We start from the raw sequence: 12,955 nt of genomic DNA on the forward strand, positions 1-12,955 counted from the left end.
AATCACTCTGCGAACCGAATTCTGTTTGCTCGTTGACGCTCGCCCGATGCAGCTTTACGTAGCCTAGAGGGCGATGGTTTCTCTGTAGAGAATTTGGGGTATCTTGTAGATCATTTGGCCAAAGAGCCTTCCCATACTCGGTGGAATTTGGCCCAGATGATCTCTCGCTTGGGGTGTTCTCGTTGTGATGAAGAGGTCATGATTGTGATCAAGAAGTAGAGGTCACGCAGACAGAAAATACGTCAGCAATTAAAGTCGCTCTTATATACCACAAATATGAAGAAAACTATTGGCCTGGCGGAGTATATCTCACAGGGCTCCAGGCCTATCACGAGCAGAGCGGGGCACCAGTCAGGCGGGGTAGAAAAGTCAGCAATTTTCGCGCCCAACGTTGACTTCACATTTCATCCCACTTTCAAATCAATCTGCAAGTTCATACTGTGAGTATATATCCTTTGCGAAATGAGGACCCGGGTGGTTGCTGACCTGTCAGACTCGATCTACATCCACAATGAACGGACATGCTTCATGCCCCAAGTGCGGTGCCGCCGCTGGCTCCGGCAAGAGCTGTGGCTCCTGCGGTGCTGTAAGTTATCGTTGACTGGTTCCAAATCTTCAAAGCAAGTCTGACCGACTTTAGACCTGCCCCGTCTAAGTCACCGCCGGGGTGCACAACCATTTGGGTATTCCAAGGTGATAGGACAGACCTCGCAGTCAACGTCAACGTCGAGAGAAGGCCGAGTTGTCAAGAGCAAGACGCCAGGATGCCTAGTTCAGATCTTTTTCATAGCAAGCTACGATGACACGGCAATAAACCCCCCAGTTCAAGACATGAAGCGTAAAAACAGAAATGTGATTGTTATGTACCAGAAAATAGGAAATGGTAGGTAGACACTCCCTGGAATAAATAAAAAAAGATACGAGTCTGTTCATAGGCAAGTAACGCAATCAACAGGATATAAAGTGCGTGGTCAAAATAATACCTCCGGTCTCCCATCCCCGAGCCAGCACCGGGTCTCCAGCGTACACCGGATCAGGAAGTCCCGATCCCCCGACTCCAAAGATAATCAACATCTACTCCCAGCCTGACCGCATTCAAGCGGTCTTGCGCCACTGGGACCAGACACCAATCAAACTGCTGACGGTACCAGAAATACCGACGATACCATCGTCGAGGTTCAGGATACCGACAGCGGACAAGGGTGCGGCAAGATCGCAGACATCGGAGATAAGTTGCACGCGAGCGGCAGAGCGCTCCCTAAAAAAATTAGCATCACGCCCATTCACCGCAGGGACAAAACCGTACTTTTCAATTTTCTTCGCCTCCACAACGCCCTCACCCTCCTTGCGGTCGATGGTCTTCTCCTTCTCCTGCAGACGCACAAGGGTATAGACACCAGCCACGGCACTGAAGATCAGACCCGCTGCCCAAGAGCGGTAAGCAGACTCCTGGAGTCTCTTTGCGGAAGCCAGCTTCCGAATGCCGATCACATCGATGATGGTGACTGCGTCAAGAGTCAGGTATCCAGCATAGCCGAGCTGGCGACCGATGGCCAGGTACTTGAGGACCGGGTCAACGGGGTTCTTGTTGTCGAAGGCGACGGCGGCAGCCTTGAGGTGCTCGAGGAATTTGCCGATACGCATGATCTTGCGCGTCGTGCCGAATTGCTTCTTCACGGCATTGTAGGGGTCGATCGAGGCCTGCGGCTTGTTGGTTCGATAGAGGTACCACGCGTAGAAGCGGGAGAAGTATTGCACGGTGCGGAGGATCTTATCGCGGCCGACTGTCTGGCGTTAGCAGGGCTCCGAGGGTGTCCGTAGTGTGTGGAGGGATATAGCTGGCGCCGGTAAATTGTAGGGCGAGGCATTTGATATCATTGATGGAGATGGATGGTGTGTCTGGGCTGGACCGGGCATAAAATGTTGGGGTGTGATCACGTACCAGTTGTCGCGACGAAGCGCAGCCAGTGCGCCAGCGCAGGGTGGTAAACGAGGGCGTCGGCAACCATGATTCTGTTTTTTGAAGAGGGATGGAGTATTAGGGAGAGAGAATCGAAAAGGGAGTCTGGAGTACAAGAGGGACGGCAAAGGAATAGGAAAGTCCAACCTCGGCTGAAGTGTCGGCCTGTGGGGGCGATTCCGGAGGTATTCAATACCCGTCACAGTACTAGCTCCAGCTCAGATGCTTGACATCACTCGACTCTTGCACTCTTTTACACGTGAGATCGCTTTCGGCTATTTCGTGTATTATACTCACTTCTTTTCTCTTTCTATTGTTGCTTGCTTTGCTTTCTCCCAACTTGTGTTTTCAGACTGTGTCCTCTCGGCCGACTTCGGTACGGGATTGAATATCCGCACTAAGTAATCGGATGCATCAACCGTAGACATTTTTTAGTACTCATCAGACACGATCGGCATTTGCTCGAAAAGATTCATGTTAGATGTACTCCGTAGAACAGATTTTAATGTTTACTAAGACATAACCATAAGAGACATCACTGTCTTAGCCACCGGGCCACTGATTAATCACGCACTGTGATGGCTGGCATGTGAGTAAGTGTTATTCCGTTAAACACATTCCAGTAGCAATTTTCTGTAGTCGAACGTGGTTCTCAGCCTTAAAACAAACAGTCAATAGAAGAAAATGCCTGCGACCAGGTGAATTATACTTGTGATGAACACCACCCAAGTCCTCGTCATGCTCAGGACGGAGCAAGCATATTCCACCTACTATATTGTATGCAGGGGACACTATCACTTAATTAGGTAGGCTATTGCATGTACTCCTCAAAGTCCAGAGACATCAAAGCCAATTGTCTTAGTTTCATCGGCGAGTGAACAGCTCGGGAATTTGCTGCCCCATACTTTACTCTTGAACTCTGCCACTTACTTGCTCCAAAGGTTTCCACAGCATGAGGATATTGGTGGAGCTTTTAAATGCCTTTTGCTTCACTGGCATTGAATTTCCGAGTATAGCGAGTTCAGCTAGGCGCTGAAAAGAAGGTGGAGTATACCAGTGGGCCTTCCTGGCCTGTATAGCTTTCCTGGGCCCCTGGGTCTTGAAGAACAATCTCCAATTCACATACTGGCTTGATAATCATCAAAATGTGGTGGTAATTGGAGAATGAATGTTTCCCCAAAGTTTCCATCTAAGCTTCCCTGCCCAGCCACCATTTCTGAGAATGCAACATTCCTCTCAAGAAAAACACTGTTTCAAGAAATGTCATCAAGTTGAAGCTGTGGTTAAAGCATCGGTATCCAAAAGAGCTTGAAAAAAGGCAGTGACAGCGCGTATAGCAATGGCAGCAATCTTATCACCATCCCCGGCATCGGGATCAAAGGAGCAGACGGTGAGCGACTGCGGGCTCGTATCCATACGGGGAACCATATCCATACATGAGATCAGGTCTTCCTCCATCATACCACCAGGCGAAGGGTAGTCATTGACCTTGCCGTAAGACTCATCCAAAACATCCAGATCAAGGTGAACGAGGGCCGGGCCGTAAGAGCGGGCAGATAGCTCTTGCTTCATTTGGGCGACGAAGTCCACCTTGATATCAGAGCGTCCCCAGACAGCAGTCATGCCGGCATCGATGACACGTTGTCGCTGCAAGGAGGACTGGTCGCGCAGACCACAGTAGAGGAAGCGACGATATGTCCGAGGTGAGTAGCCCGGGACGGTTTTCATGAGGGTCTTCCAGCTCTCTCCGCGGAGCATGGAGAGACCCATTGCGTCGAAATACCCGTTCTCGTTGACGTCCGGCGAGTCCAAGTCATCATGGGCATCGAAGTAAACAAAGCCGAGATCCTTGACTGGTAGACCACAGGCAGCTGCAGCGCTAGCCATGCAGTTCCCGGACAGAATGAGGGGGAAGCTATCTGATGCCACCGCTTCGGAAACCGCGATGGAGATGCGTCGGAGAAGCTCGAAGCTGCGACCAATCTCGCCTTCGAAATTGTCGACGTGGGGGATTTCGTCAAGTTTGATGCTCACCCCCAACTTCTCGAGAGCTTCGATAATGCCCAGCGAGCGAATCCGGTGCGGGCCGTTCCCGACGCGGTGATCGCGTGATCCCACATGATATGGAGAGAAGATGATGGTGGCTGAGGAAGCGGGCATTCTACAGAGAATGAAGGAAATGGTATGAAAGAAGGAAAGAAACAAATCTGCCTTGAATCTCCCGAGTGTTTGATTTGTAATTGGGTCTTTATATTGATGCTGCTGACCCGCTCGGGTGTGGGCCTGCTTCTCCACGTATGATATGGAACAGCCCTGGAGAGAAACAAGGTCTGGGGATCTTCGAGCGACTAAGACCTCTTTGAGATTATGGTCATATACCTCTCGTTTGGTCACGGTTAAACTCAAGATGGTCTGCTCGACATATCCTGGAGAGCACTATCGGTTTATTAAGTTACAAGATGAAGACTTGAATCTCCTAAGTTTGCACCGTATCATTTGTCCCATTAGATGAATTAGAGATCTCCGGAGATACCTAGGTGCCAATAATAGCGAATTGATCACTGAGCTTCATTTTCTCCCACGGAGGTGCATCAATCAGCCTGACCACCAGCAGATCGGATGATTTATGCCCGCGATTTCATACTTTCAGATACAATGTCGCAAGGGGTTGGTTCAATTCGGGAAATTGTTGTCGCCAGGGCTGATGGTCGCTTTCTTATTATTCATTTCGTGCAGATTTGGGAATACCGATGTCGCAATGTCGCATGGGGTATTAAGGTCGCTGGGGGAAATTTCTCCTTTGGGTCCACAAAGCCCCAATGGGTGAGCAAGTGTGTGTCGCGAGAGGGCTGATCACGGGTAATGCGGTTACTCTTGGTTGCGGGTGTCGCTCTGGCGGGCTTGGTTGCCCATTGTTGCGGTGTCGTAGCCATTAGCCTCGAGGTAGTCGCGGAACCGGGCGTCCTCGTGGGTGATGGTGTCCTAACAAATGTTGAGCTTGACAACGAAATGCTTCTCTTCAGGGGATCATACCTGGTTGATTTGTGGCAGCATAAATATAGCCATGAAGGCTGCGAGAATGCACAAGGAGCTGGACACCCAGAAGGGATCTTGGCCCTTGCGAACTGCATTGGGTGCGTTCTTCTGGATAATTGGGATCACGTATGTGCCGACGAAAGCCCCGATTTTGCCGAACGCGGCAGCGTATGAGTAGTATTGGCCACGGATGGCAGTCGCGCTGGTCTTAGCCGCACACAGACCGATGTTGTCGCCGGGGCCCATCTCACCAAGAGCAGAGAAGATCCTGAAAGTGTATTAATATCAAGTTTTGCAGACAATCTTGTCTTTGGCATCTTACCCGAACACGACAACGAAGCCCGCAACGTTCTCGGGAGTCGCCAACCACTTGTAGCACCCAGCCATGATAAAGCCAATAATTCCCTGGAGGCCGACACCAAGCGCGAGGGTATAGCGGGGGCCAATCCAATCACTCATGAAGGCACCGAGGGCAGATCCTGGGATGTAGAAAAGGTTGACGACCGTGGACCAGCCAAAGCTTTTCCACAGTGGGGCATTGTCGCCTAGGATGATACTCAACCAGGCCGAAGAGTAGATCGAAAAGCTATAGGCCGAGAAGTCGTATAGGAACCAGATGATGGAAACCACAGCCTAAACAGATTGTTAGATCGACATTTCCAAGCGTTTCTTCTTACAACCCAGAATTAGAATTGACCTTACCAAGCGCCTCCAGTAGAACCTGCCAACGCTGTTAAAACAATCTCTTTACAAAAAGAAGAGCGTGGACTTACTTAATGATGAGCCAGATCGGGAACTTGTGCATGCGCTCACGGTTGAACTCCTCGGGCTCGTTCATCTTCAAACGAAGATACATCAAACTCAACGGAGGGATCACACCCAGACCCAAGGCAACACGCCAGCAAGCGCGCAAATGATCCTCGGTGAAAATCAGGACCAGAATCATGGACACCAACGCAGCGACGACGAATCCGAAGTCGATCTGGAAGTTCGTGAACATGATGAACCAGCGGTTGCGGTGTCCAGCCTTGAGTTCTCCGGTGTTCTCTGCAGCGCCCACTGAGCCAGCAGGATACTCACCACCAATTCCGATACCGAGGAAGAAGCGATAAGCAGTCAAAGCAGCGAGCATGCCACCAATGCTTCCACCGGCACCATAGGAACCGGCACCAAGAGCTGCGAATACGAAAAGAATCACAGTAGAGATCATCAGAGACCATTTGCGCGACCAGTGATCACTGGTATAGCCGAACATCAACATTCCGACCACAGTACCAGCGAAGACAATGGAAGAGACGTTCTGCTGAGCAGAGGAGTTGGTGTAAGCATCTCCATAGATCTTCTGCAGCATGGTGCCGACAGGGCCAATGATCTGCGTTCAGCTTTGTCAGTAAAGTGATATTTACTTCGGTACTTGTGCATTTTGGACTCGACTTCCTGGAGACCTAAAGATACATACCTGATTCAGATAGCCATCGGAAAAGAGACCCGCGCCGCAGGCAATTGTGGGCCAGCTGCGCTCCCAGCGACCCTTGGTCGGATTTTCAAGATCGTGGATTTCAACGGTCTGGGCAGCCTCGAGGGGGCGTTGGTCCTTCTCAGACATTTCCTTGGAATACTGGGGTTCGGCCATGGCGATGGGAATCAGCAAGACTTGAACTTTTTCAAGGTCGTGTGCTCACTTTTGAGCCGCAGATTGAATTGATTATCGGAGATGTGGACGAGGCCAATGCGCGAGGGGACTTAATGTATCACCCGATCACAATGACGAGACGCACATGCAGTTCACTGCACTAGAATTTGAGGCGGAGGAGATGACAAGGAAATTAAGTGAACAGCAGAGGAGCCTAGAGAGAAAAAGAACAGAACGAGAGCGAAAGAAAAAATGAAGGAGAAAAAAAAAAAAAAGCTTGTGACGCTAAAGCCGGTTTCCTCTCGGGGGATAGCATCTCGTAGAACGGGGTATCAGGTACCTATCATATAGTACAAAGGCCCGTGGCTAGCCAGGTAACGGAACCTGGTGGGACCCGGCCCCCGAGCTATCAGTTTAGCTTCATGACCGGCCTCTTAACTTGCGTGAACCAATAAAAAACCCTTGAAATATCGCAGGTCACTTGCCGGCCAATGGTGTTGCAGAAACTACGTTGCATTCAAACTCGGCCACCCCGAGCTCCCAATGCGTCCACGAGTGCGGAGTATGACAGACCAGCGGCATCCCGATTAAAGGGCAGCAGTGGTGGAAAACGGGTATCGGAGTCTAATTCCAGAGCGATGTTGATGCCCGTGGTTAATCTACGGAGTCAAAAGAAAGGAGGATTGACATCCTAATCCCGCTGCCACGTGCGCACTTCCGCGAAGGATCGAACCTTCTCGTGGAACCTGGAACATGGAACCTTGCGCCCATTTTCCTAAAAAGAGCATATACACGCGTACCTTCCAAGGTTCCAAGATGTGAGCTCATCAGCCCTACGAATATAAGCCCTACGCTCAGGCCAGGTATTCTTGGCCTTGGCCTTGGTCAGCCTCAGTGTTCGGAGTAATGACAAACTCAACACAACGCTTTAGCCCCCGGGGTCAACGAGGGGCCAATATGAATGGCTTCTAAGGCTGAAAGTACGCGACATACATCGATGACATGTGTAACCAGCGAAATCTTCTCGCGACGCACGGTGATGGATCCATCTTGTTTTTACTAAGCTACTCCGTACACCTGGGCAAAGCACCATGTAAACCCACTGCGTAGTGAGCTTGACAGGCATCATTGATAAGTATTCAAGTTTGTTAGGCAGTCGAATCCTCCAGTGATAAACGCGACCGCTCAAAAGGTTCGAGAATTTGAGCTTGAACCCATGGGAAGAGCAAAAGGTTCGAAATATTTTCTCAACGAGTCTCGTTCCAAGGTTACAGTGCTGTCTCCGGTCCATAGTGACCTTCGGGATATATTGAAACCCATCTTGTTCTGTAAATTGGTAGCAAAAGACCCTACAGGCCAACCGTATCAAATCCACAATTGATTCTGCCCAGGTGTCTTCGTGCACCTAGGGCTAGGTAAGTCAAGGCATCGGCTGTTATAGAAGATTAATTTGCTGAAGAGTTCGAGCTTTTGGCAAAGCATTGGAGAAGACCCGTTTTCGGACTGGTAACTGCAGTCTTTCTTTGGAAGTCATCTGTCAAGAAACTGTGTACTCTGGAGTATGTACACCAGTTGCCGAGAAATGGCAATATAGCTAGCTCACTTCGGGCCGGAGAAACATTATGCCAGCTGAGCTTCCTCGCTGGGCGGTGAAAGAGACGGCTACGGTGATGCACCTGGCTTGATTGATCATCCCCAAACACCAGCTACCATCATCTCCCTGTTCTATCGAATCTTGCTTTTGTCTGGCAGTCCATTCAGCATATCTGGTATTCAGCTGTCATCATGGGGTCTGATCCGCAGTACATCAAGTTCCCTAACCTCTCCCTCGCCCAACATGTCTTCAACCTCTCCAACCCGGCGTGCGCGTCATCCGTCCAGCAGACATCATTGAAGAAGCTCCAAGATGTTATCTCCGAGCACAAGATGGCGCCTCTCTACCGGCACCTGGCCCACCCTACCGAGGGTATCCTGAACAACGCCGGCGAAGGCGTCACACAGCACCCGCAAAACAGCGGAACTTCAACGAAGCCTCTCATCACCTCCAACATCCTCGCCTCTCGCAAAACACCGCAAAAGTTTGATTTCCCATGGGATGAGAAGCTTTACCAGTCTCTAGTCGAAGATAACAAGAAGGAGCTGGAGACCTTCCAGAAAGAGGAGGATGAGGCAGAGGAGGCTGCTGGTGAGACCGAGGTACAAGCTGCGCGCGGGAAGCGCGCCGAGTTCTGGGCTCGTGTGGGAGACAAGGTGAGAATGATTGACCTCTTTTGGCCCATATATCCAAGTCTAATCATATTGCCTCAATAGGACAAAGCCATTGAATCGCACGAAGCTCTCCTGGAAAAGACCGGTTTCCTGGGAACCAAGATTGATCTGGTCATGGCGATGCTTCGAATCGGTCTTTTCTTCGGCGACCTTTTGTTTGTGAAGAAGACTATCGAACGGGCAGAGACTTTGGTCGAGAGCGGTGGAGACTGGGACCGCAGAAACCGTCTCAAGGCATACAAGGGACTGCACCTCCTCACCATCCGCGCTTACAGCCTCGCTGCTCCTCTCCTCCTTGACAGTCTGTCTACATTCACAAGCTACGAACTGTGCAGTTACTCTTCGTTGGTGATCTACTCGGTTCTTGCGGGATCATTGTCCCTGAAGCGTGTGGACTTCAAGGCTAAGGTGGTTGATGCACCAGAGATCAAGGCCATTCTTGGATCTGGAGAAGAACAACTGGCTGCCCTGAGTGGAGAGATCTCGGCTGGCGCCGGTGCTCGGGACGAGGAGATGAAGGATGCGACAGCGTCTCAGTCCACCCCCGCTGGTGGTGCTACTACCGCTGTTAACTTGACTTCGTTCTCCACCGGATCTAGTGCGCCAGTAGATGCCGAGGTCCCAGTCGACTTCTCACCACTGGCAAACTTGGTTAACAGTCTTTACAATGGCAATTACCGATCATTCTTTGTGGCACTTGCCGCTGTTGAAGACCAATTCCTCACACAAGACCGATACCTTTACGAACACCGGGCATGGTTTGTTCGCGAGATGCGCCTTCGCGCTTATCAGCAACTTCTGCAGAGTTACCGCGTTGTTGGACTCACTGGCATGGCCAATGACTTCGGTGTGACGGTAGACTACTTGGACCGGTATGTGCTTTTTTTTTCACCCTTAGAATCTCATATGGATGCTAACATTTTCACAGTGACCTTGCCAAATTCATTTCCAACAACCGTATTGCCTGCACTATCGACCGCGTCAACGGTATCATTGAGACGAATCGTCCCGATGACAAGAACAAGCAGTATGCCGATGTGGTTAAGCACGGTGATTCTCTGATCACCAAGATCCAGAAGTATGGACAAGCTGTGCGTCTTCGTGGAAGTGAGCGCAGTTAGAGATGGTACATCAACGAGTATGGACACGGGGACAACTCTGAGCCTTAGAACTACAAACCATGACCAACTATGTATGTCTGAATGGAGAATATTACGTGCCGCGTGTTTCTATTACCTATCAGAACTCGCGCAATAGGACAGTATCACCTGAGACTATCCATCACTTGACTAATGCCTAGACCCTTGACTAAAAGTCGATCCTCAGGCCCCCGCATCGGGTACCGCCGGACAGTGACGAATCGGGCAACCGACAACCTTTCCGAGGGAAATTGATCGGCCACTGATGCCGGTTATCATGCACAGTCAGATTGTACAGCATCTTACATATAGATGTAGATGACTCCTATCATCGGGAGAAAAGCCGAACTCACCGAAGCCCTGAAGTAGAGAGACGCAATATGCGCTGTAGCCCCTGATAAGTAAATAAGTGAACATCCTTATCGTAATCGGCCCTCGGTGTGGGGAAGAATGCTGACTCACTGCCCTCACCGCCCCAATGGCCAAGGCCTAGGGTTTTTTTCTTTCTTCTTCCGGTTGCGAAACGGACAATCACACAGGGGTTCGAGTCTGAGGGACTTTTATTGATCAATCTGATCTTCGATTGACCATTCACCAAAAATGTCCTGGCAATTCAAGCTCGCTTCCAGCGCGCGGGCGTCTCCGCTACGGGCACTGACCCGGCCGAATGGTCTCCTATATCGCCCGGCCGCCCGCGGCGCTGCGGGGAGTCTCTCCGCTTGGTCAGGTACGTACTATCACCCCGGCTTTATATAGATTGAGTACTCCGCACTCGCTCAGCGTTTGGGATCTCACGTCATTGTGTGGTCTGATTGATTGTGTGCCTCTCTCAAATCTCCCCATTTTTGGTTGTTATCTCAACCGCCACAAATATTTGATCCACCCAATTTCTGGGGAACCCAATACTTTAGTACTTTTATTCTGAACCTCACTAACGTCCCTCGGGTTAATTCAGAGCCCATCATGTCTCAGACCACTGTTTCCTACACCGCCAAGCGCACCCTGTCGGCGTACCAGACTCACAAGTGCCTGAACCTCGATAACATCAACCAGAATGTCCGGGAGGCCAAGTACGCCGTGCGCGGAGAAATTGCCGTCAAGGCCGAGGACTACCGCCAGCGCTTGGCTGATGGCGATAAGTCCCTGCCCTTCGAGAGTGTCATCTTCGCCAACATCGGTAACCCGCAACAACTCGACCAGAAGCCCATCACCTTCTTCCGCCAGGTCCTCAGTCTAGTTGAGAACCCCCTGCTGCTGGAGAACCCCGAGGTCCTCAAGACCTCGTTCGGATACAAGCAGGACGTTATCGACCGCGCTCAGACCCTCCTGGCCAATGTGCAGAGCGTTGGTGCCTACAGTCACAGTCAGGGTGCCCCGGGTATCCGCAACAGCGTTGCGAAGTTCATCGAGAACCGTGATGGCTTCTCTGCCAACCCCCAGGACCTCTTCCTGACTGCCGGTGCCTCCTCCGGTGTCAGCACCCTCCTCAACGTCATCTGCAACAACCCGAATGCTGGCGTTCTGGTCCCCATCCCCCAATACCCTCTGTACACCGCGACTCTGGCGCTGCTGAACGCTCGCTGCGTGCCTTATCTCCTCGAGGAGGAGAAGGCCTGGGGTACCGACGTCAACGCTATCCTCAAGTCTATTGAGGATGCCAAGACCGCCGGTACCGATGTGCGCGCCGTTGTCGTGATCAACCCCGGTAACCCCACTGGAGCCTCTCTGAGCGCGGACGACATCAAGAAGGTTCTTGATGTCGCTGCCGAGGAGAGCTTGATTGTCATTGCCGACGAGGTCTACCAGACCAACGTCTTCAAGGGCGAGTTCGTCTCTTTCAAGAAGCGCCTGCGCCAGCTCCAGAAGGAGCAGCCCGGCAAGTACGATGATGTCGAGCTGGTCTCGCTGCACAGTATCTCCAAGGGTATGGTCGGCGAGTGTGGCCACCGTGGTGGATACTTCGAGCTTGTTGGCTTCGATCCCCTTGTTCAGGAGCAGATCTACAAGCTGGTCAGCATTGGTCTGTGCCCGCCGGTCGTCGCACAGTGCCTGCTCGAGTGCATGGTCAACCCTCCCCTCAAGGGCGAGCCTAGCTTCGAGCTGTACAACCAGGAGTACAACGGTATCTCCGAGGGTCTGCACAAGCGTGCTCTCGCCCTCTTCAACGCTTTCCAGCGCATGGAAGGCGTTGAAGTCCAGGAGCCCCAGGTATGGAACCCCTGAATTTCGGAACTTATGATCTCGTACTAACTGTGTCCAGGGTGCCATGTACCTTTTCCCCACCATCAACCTCCCCGCCAAGGCCATCGAAGCTGCCAAGGCAGAGGGCCGCGCCGCGGACGAGTTCTACTCCCTGGCTCTCCTTGACGCCACTGGTGTGTGTGTTGTTCCTGGCTCAGGATTCGGTCAGAAGGAAGGCACTCTCCACTTCCGCACTACTTTCCTCGCCCCTGGTACCGACTGGGTCGAGCGCATCGTCAAGTTCCACTCCGAGTTCATGAACAAGTACCGCTAAACTTGTACAAACATGAAAACAACAATTATACGAATAAATGAACCGCACAGCCATCGCCATTGTTGAAAGCGAAGATTTGTGGGCTAGATAACATTTACTCTGTTTGATCTTGAAGTGGATTTCGGCTCGTTCTCGATACCTTATAGACTACTGACTCTATTTTTGGACTCGTCCTTGACAATTATACTTTTGTTCATCCCATCTACTGCATTTTGACATTTCATTTCTGTCCTGGATCTGCTTCACATACTTCAAAAAACCTGCATGATTTCTTTGTGTTTTGCATAGGAGCTTCATCTTTCGGGTGTCCTTTATATAGAGCCAAATCCACAATTTTGCCTTGAGGGTAACTCCACCAACGTCAAAGCCGTTTATGGCAAATAAAAATGGACCACTTCAATATC

The 12,955-nt window shown here is 51.1% G+C and overlaps 5 protein-coding genes across 5 annotated transcripts; 2 read left to right on the forward strand and 3 right to left on the reverse strand.

Annotated features, from left to right (window-relative positions):
- Positions 1 to 1,095: 1,095 nt before the first annotated feature.
- Positions 1,096 to 2,009, reverse strand: N7506_000515 (PEX11 family protein; the record flags this gene model as incomplete). Its single annotated transcript, XM_056949811.1, has 3 exons — positions 1,096 to 1,258; positions 1,307 to 1,784; positions 1,943 to 2,009. The coding sequence occupies 3 exons, from the start codon at positions 2,007 to 2,009 to the stop codon at positions 1,096 to 1,098; spliced, it is 708 nt and encodes a 235-aa protein (XP_056815726.1).
- A 1,217-nt stretch (positions 2,010 to 3,226) lies between these two features.
- N7506_000516 (arginase family protein) lies at positions 3,227 to 4,120 on the reverse strand (the record flags this gene model as incomplete). Its single annotated transcript, XM_056949812.1, has 1 exon — positions 3,227 to 4,120. The coding sequence occupies one exon, from the start codon at positions 4,118 to 4,120 to the stop codon at positions 3,227 to 3,229; it is 894 nt and encodes a 297-aa protein (XP_056815727.1).
- Positions 4,121 to 4,828: 708 nt separating this feature from the next.
- On the reverse strand, positions 4,829 to 6,629 carry N7506_000517 (putative MFS phospholipid transporter (Git1); the record flags this gene model as incomplete). Its single annotated transcript, XM_056949813.1, has 6 exons — positions 4,829 to 4,942; positions 4,994 to 5,264; positions 5,319 to 5,629; positions 5,699 to 5,717; positions 5,770 to 6,368; positions 6,456 to 6,629. The coding sequence occupies 6 exons, from the start codon at positions 6,627 to 6,629 to the stop codon at positions 4,829 to 4,831; spliced, it is 1,488 nt and encodes a 495-aa protein (XP_056815728.1).
- Positions 6,630 to 8,414: 1,785 nt separating this feature from the next.
- Positions 8,415 to 10,018, forward strand: N7506_000518 (proteasome regulatory particle lid subunit RPN7; the record flags this gene model as incomplete). The annotated part of the gene is made up of 3 exons (XM_056949814.1): positions 8,415 to 8,879; positions 8,940 to 9,769; positions 9,826 to 10,018. The coding sequence occupies 3 exons, from the start codon at positions 8,415 to 8,417 to the stop codon at positions 10,016 to 10,018; spliced, it is 1,488 nt and encodes a 495-aa protein (XP_056815729.1).
- A 618-nt stretch (positions 10,019 to 10,636) lies between these two features.
- N7506_000519 (putative alanine aminotransferase) lies at positions 10,637 to 12,551 on the forward strand (the record flags this gene model as incomplete). The annotated part of the gene is made up of 3 exons (XM_056949815.1): positions 10,637 to 10,763; positions 10,992 to 12,244; positions 12,297 to 12,551. 3 exons carry the CDS (start codon positions 10,637 to 10,639, stop codon positions 12,549 to 12,551), a joined length of 1,635 nt encoding a protein of 544 aa, XP_056815730.1.
- Between the last annotated feature and the right edge of the window lie 404 nt (positions 12,552 to 12,955).

Source organism: Penicillium brevicompactum (assembly GCF_028827555.1).
Source record: "Penicillium brevicompactum strain IBT 35665 chromosome Unknown utg000001l_segment0_segment0, whole genome shotgun sequence".
NCBI lineage: Eukaryota > Fungi > Ascomycota > Eurotiomycetes > Eurotiales > Aspergillaceae > Penicillium > Penicillium brevicompactum.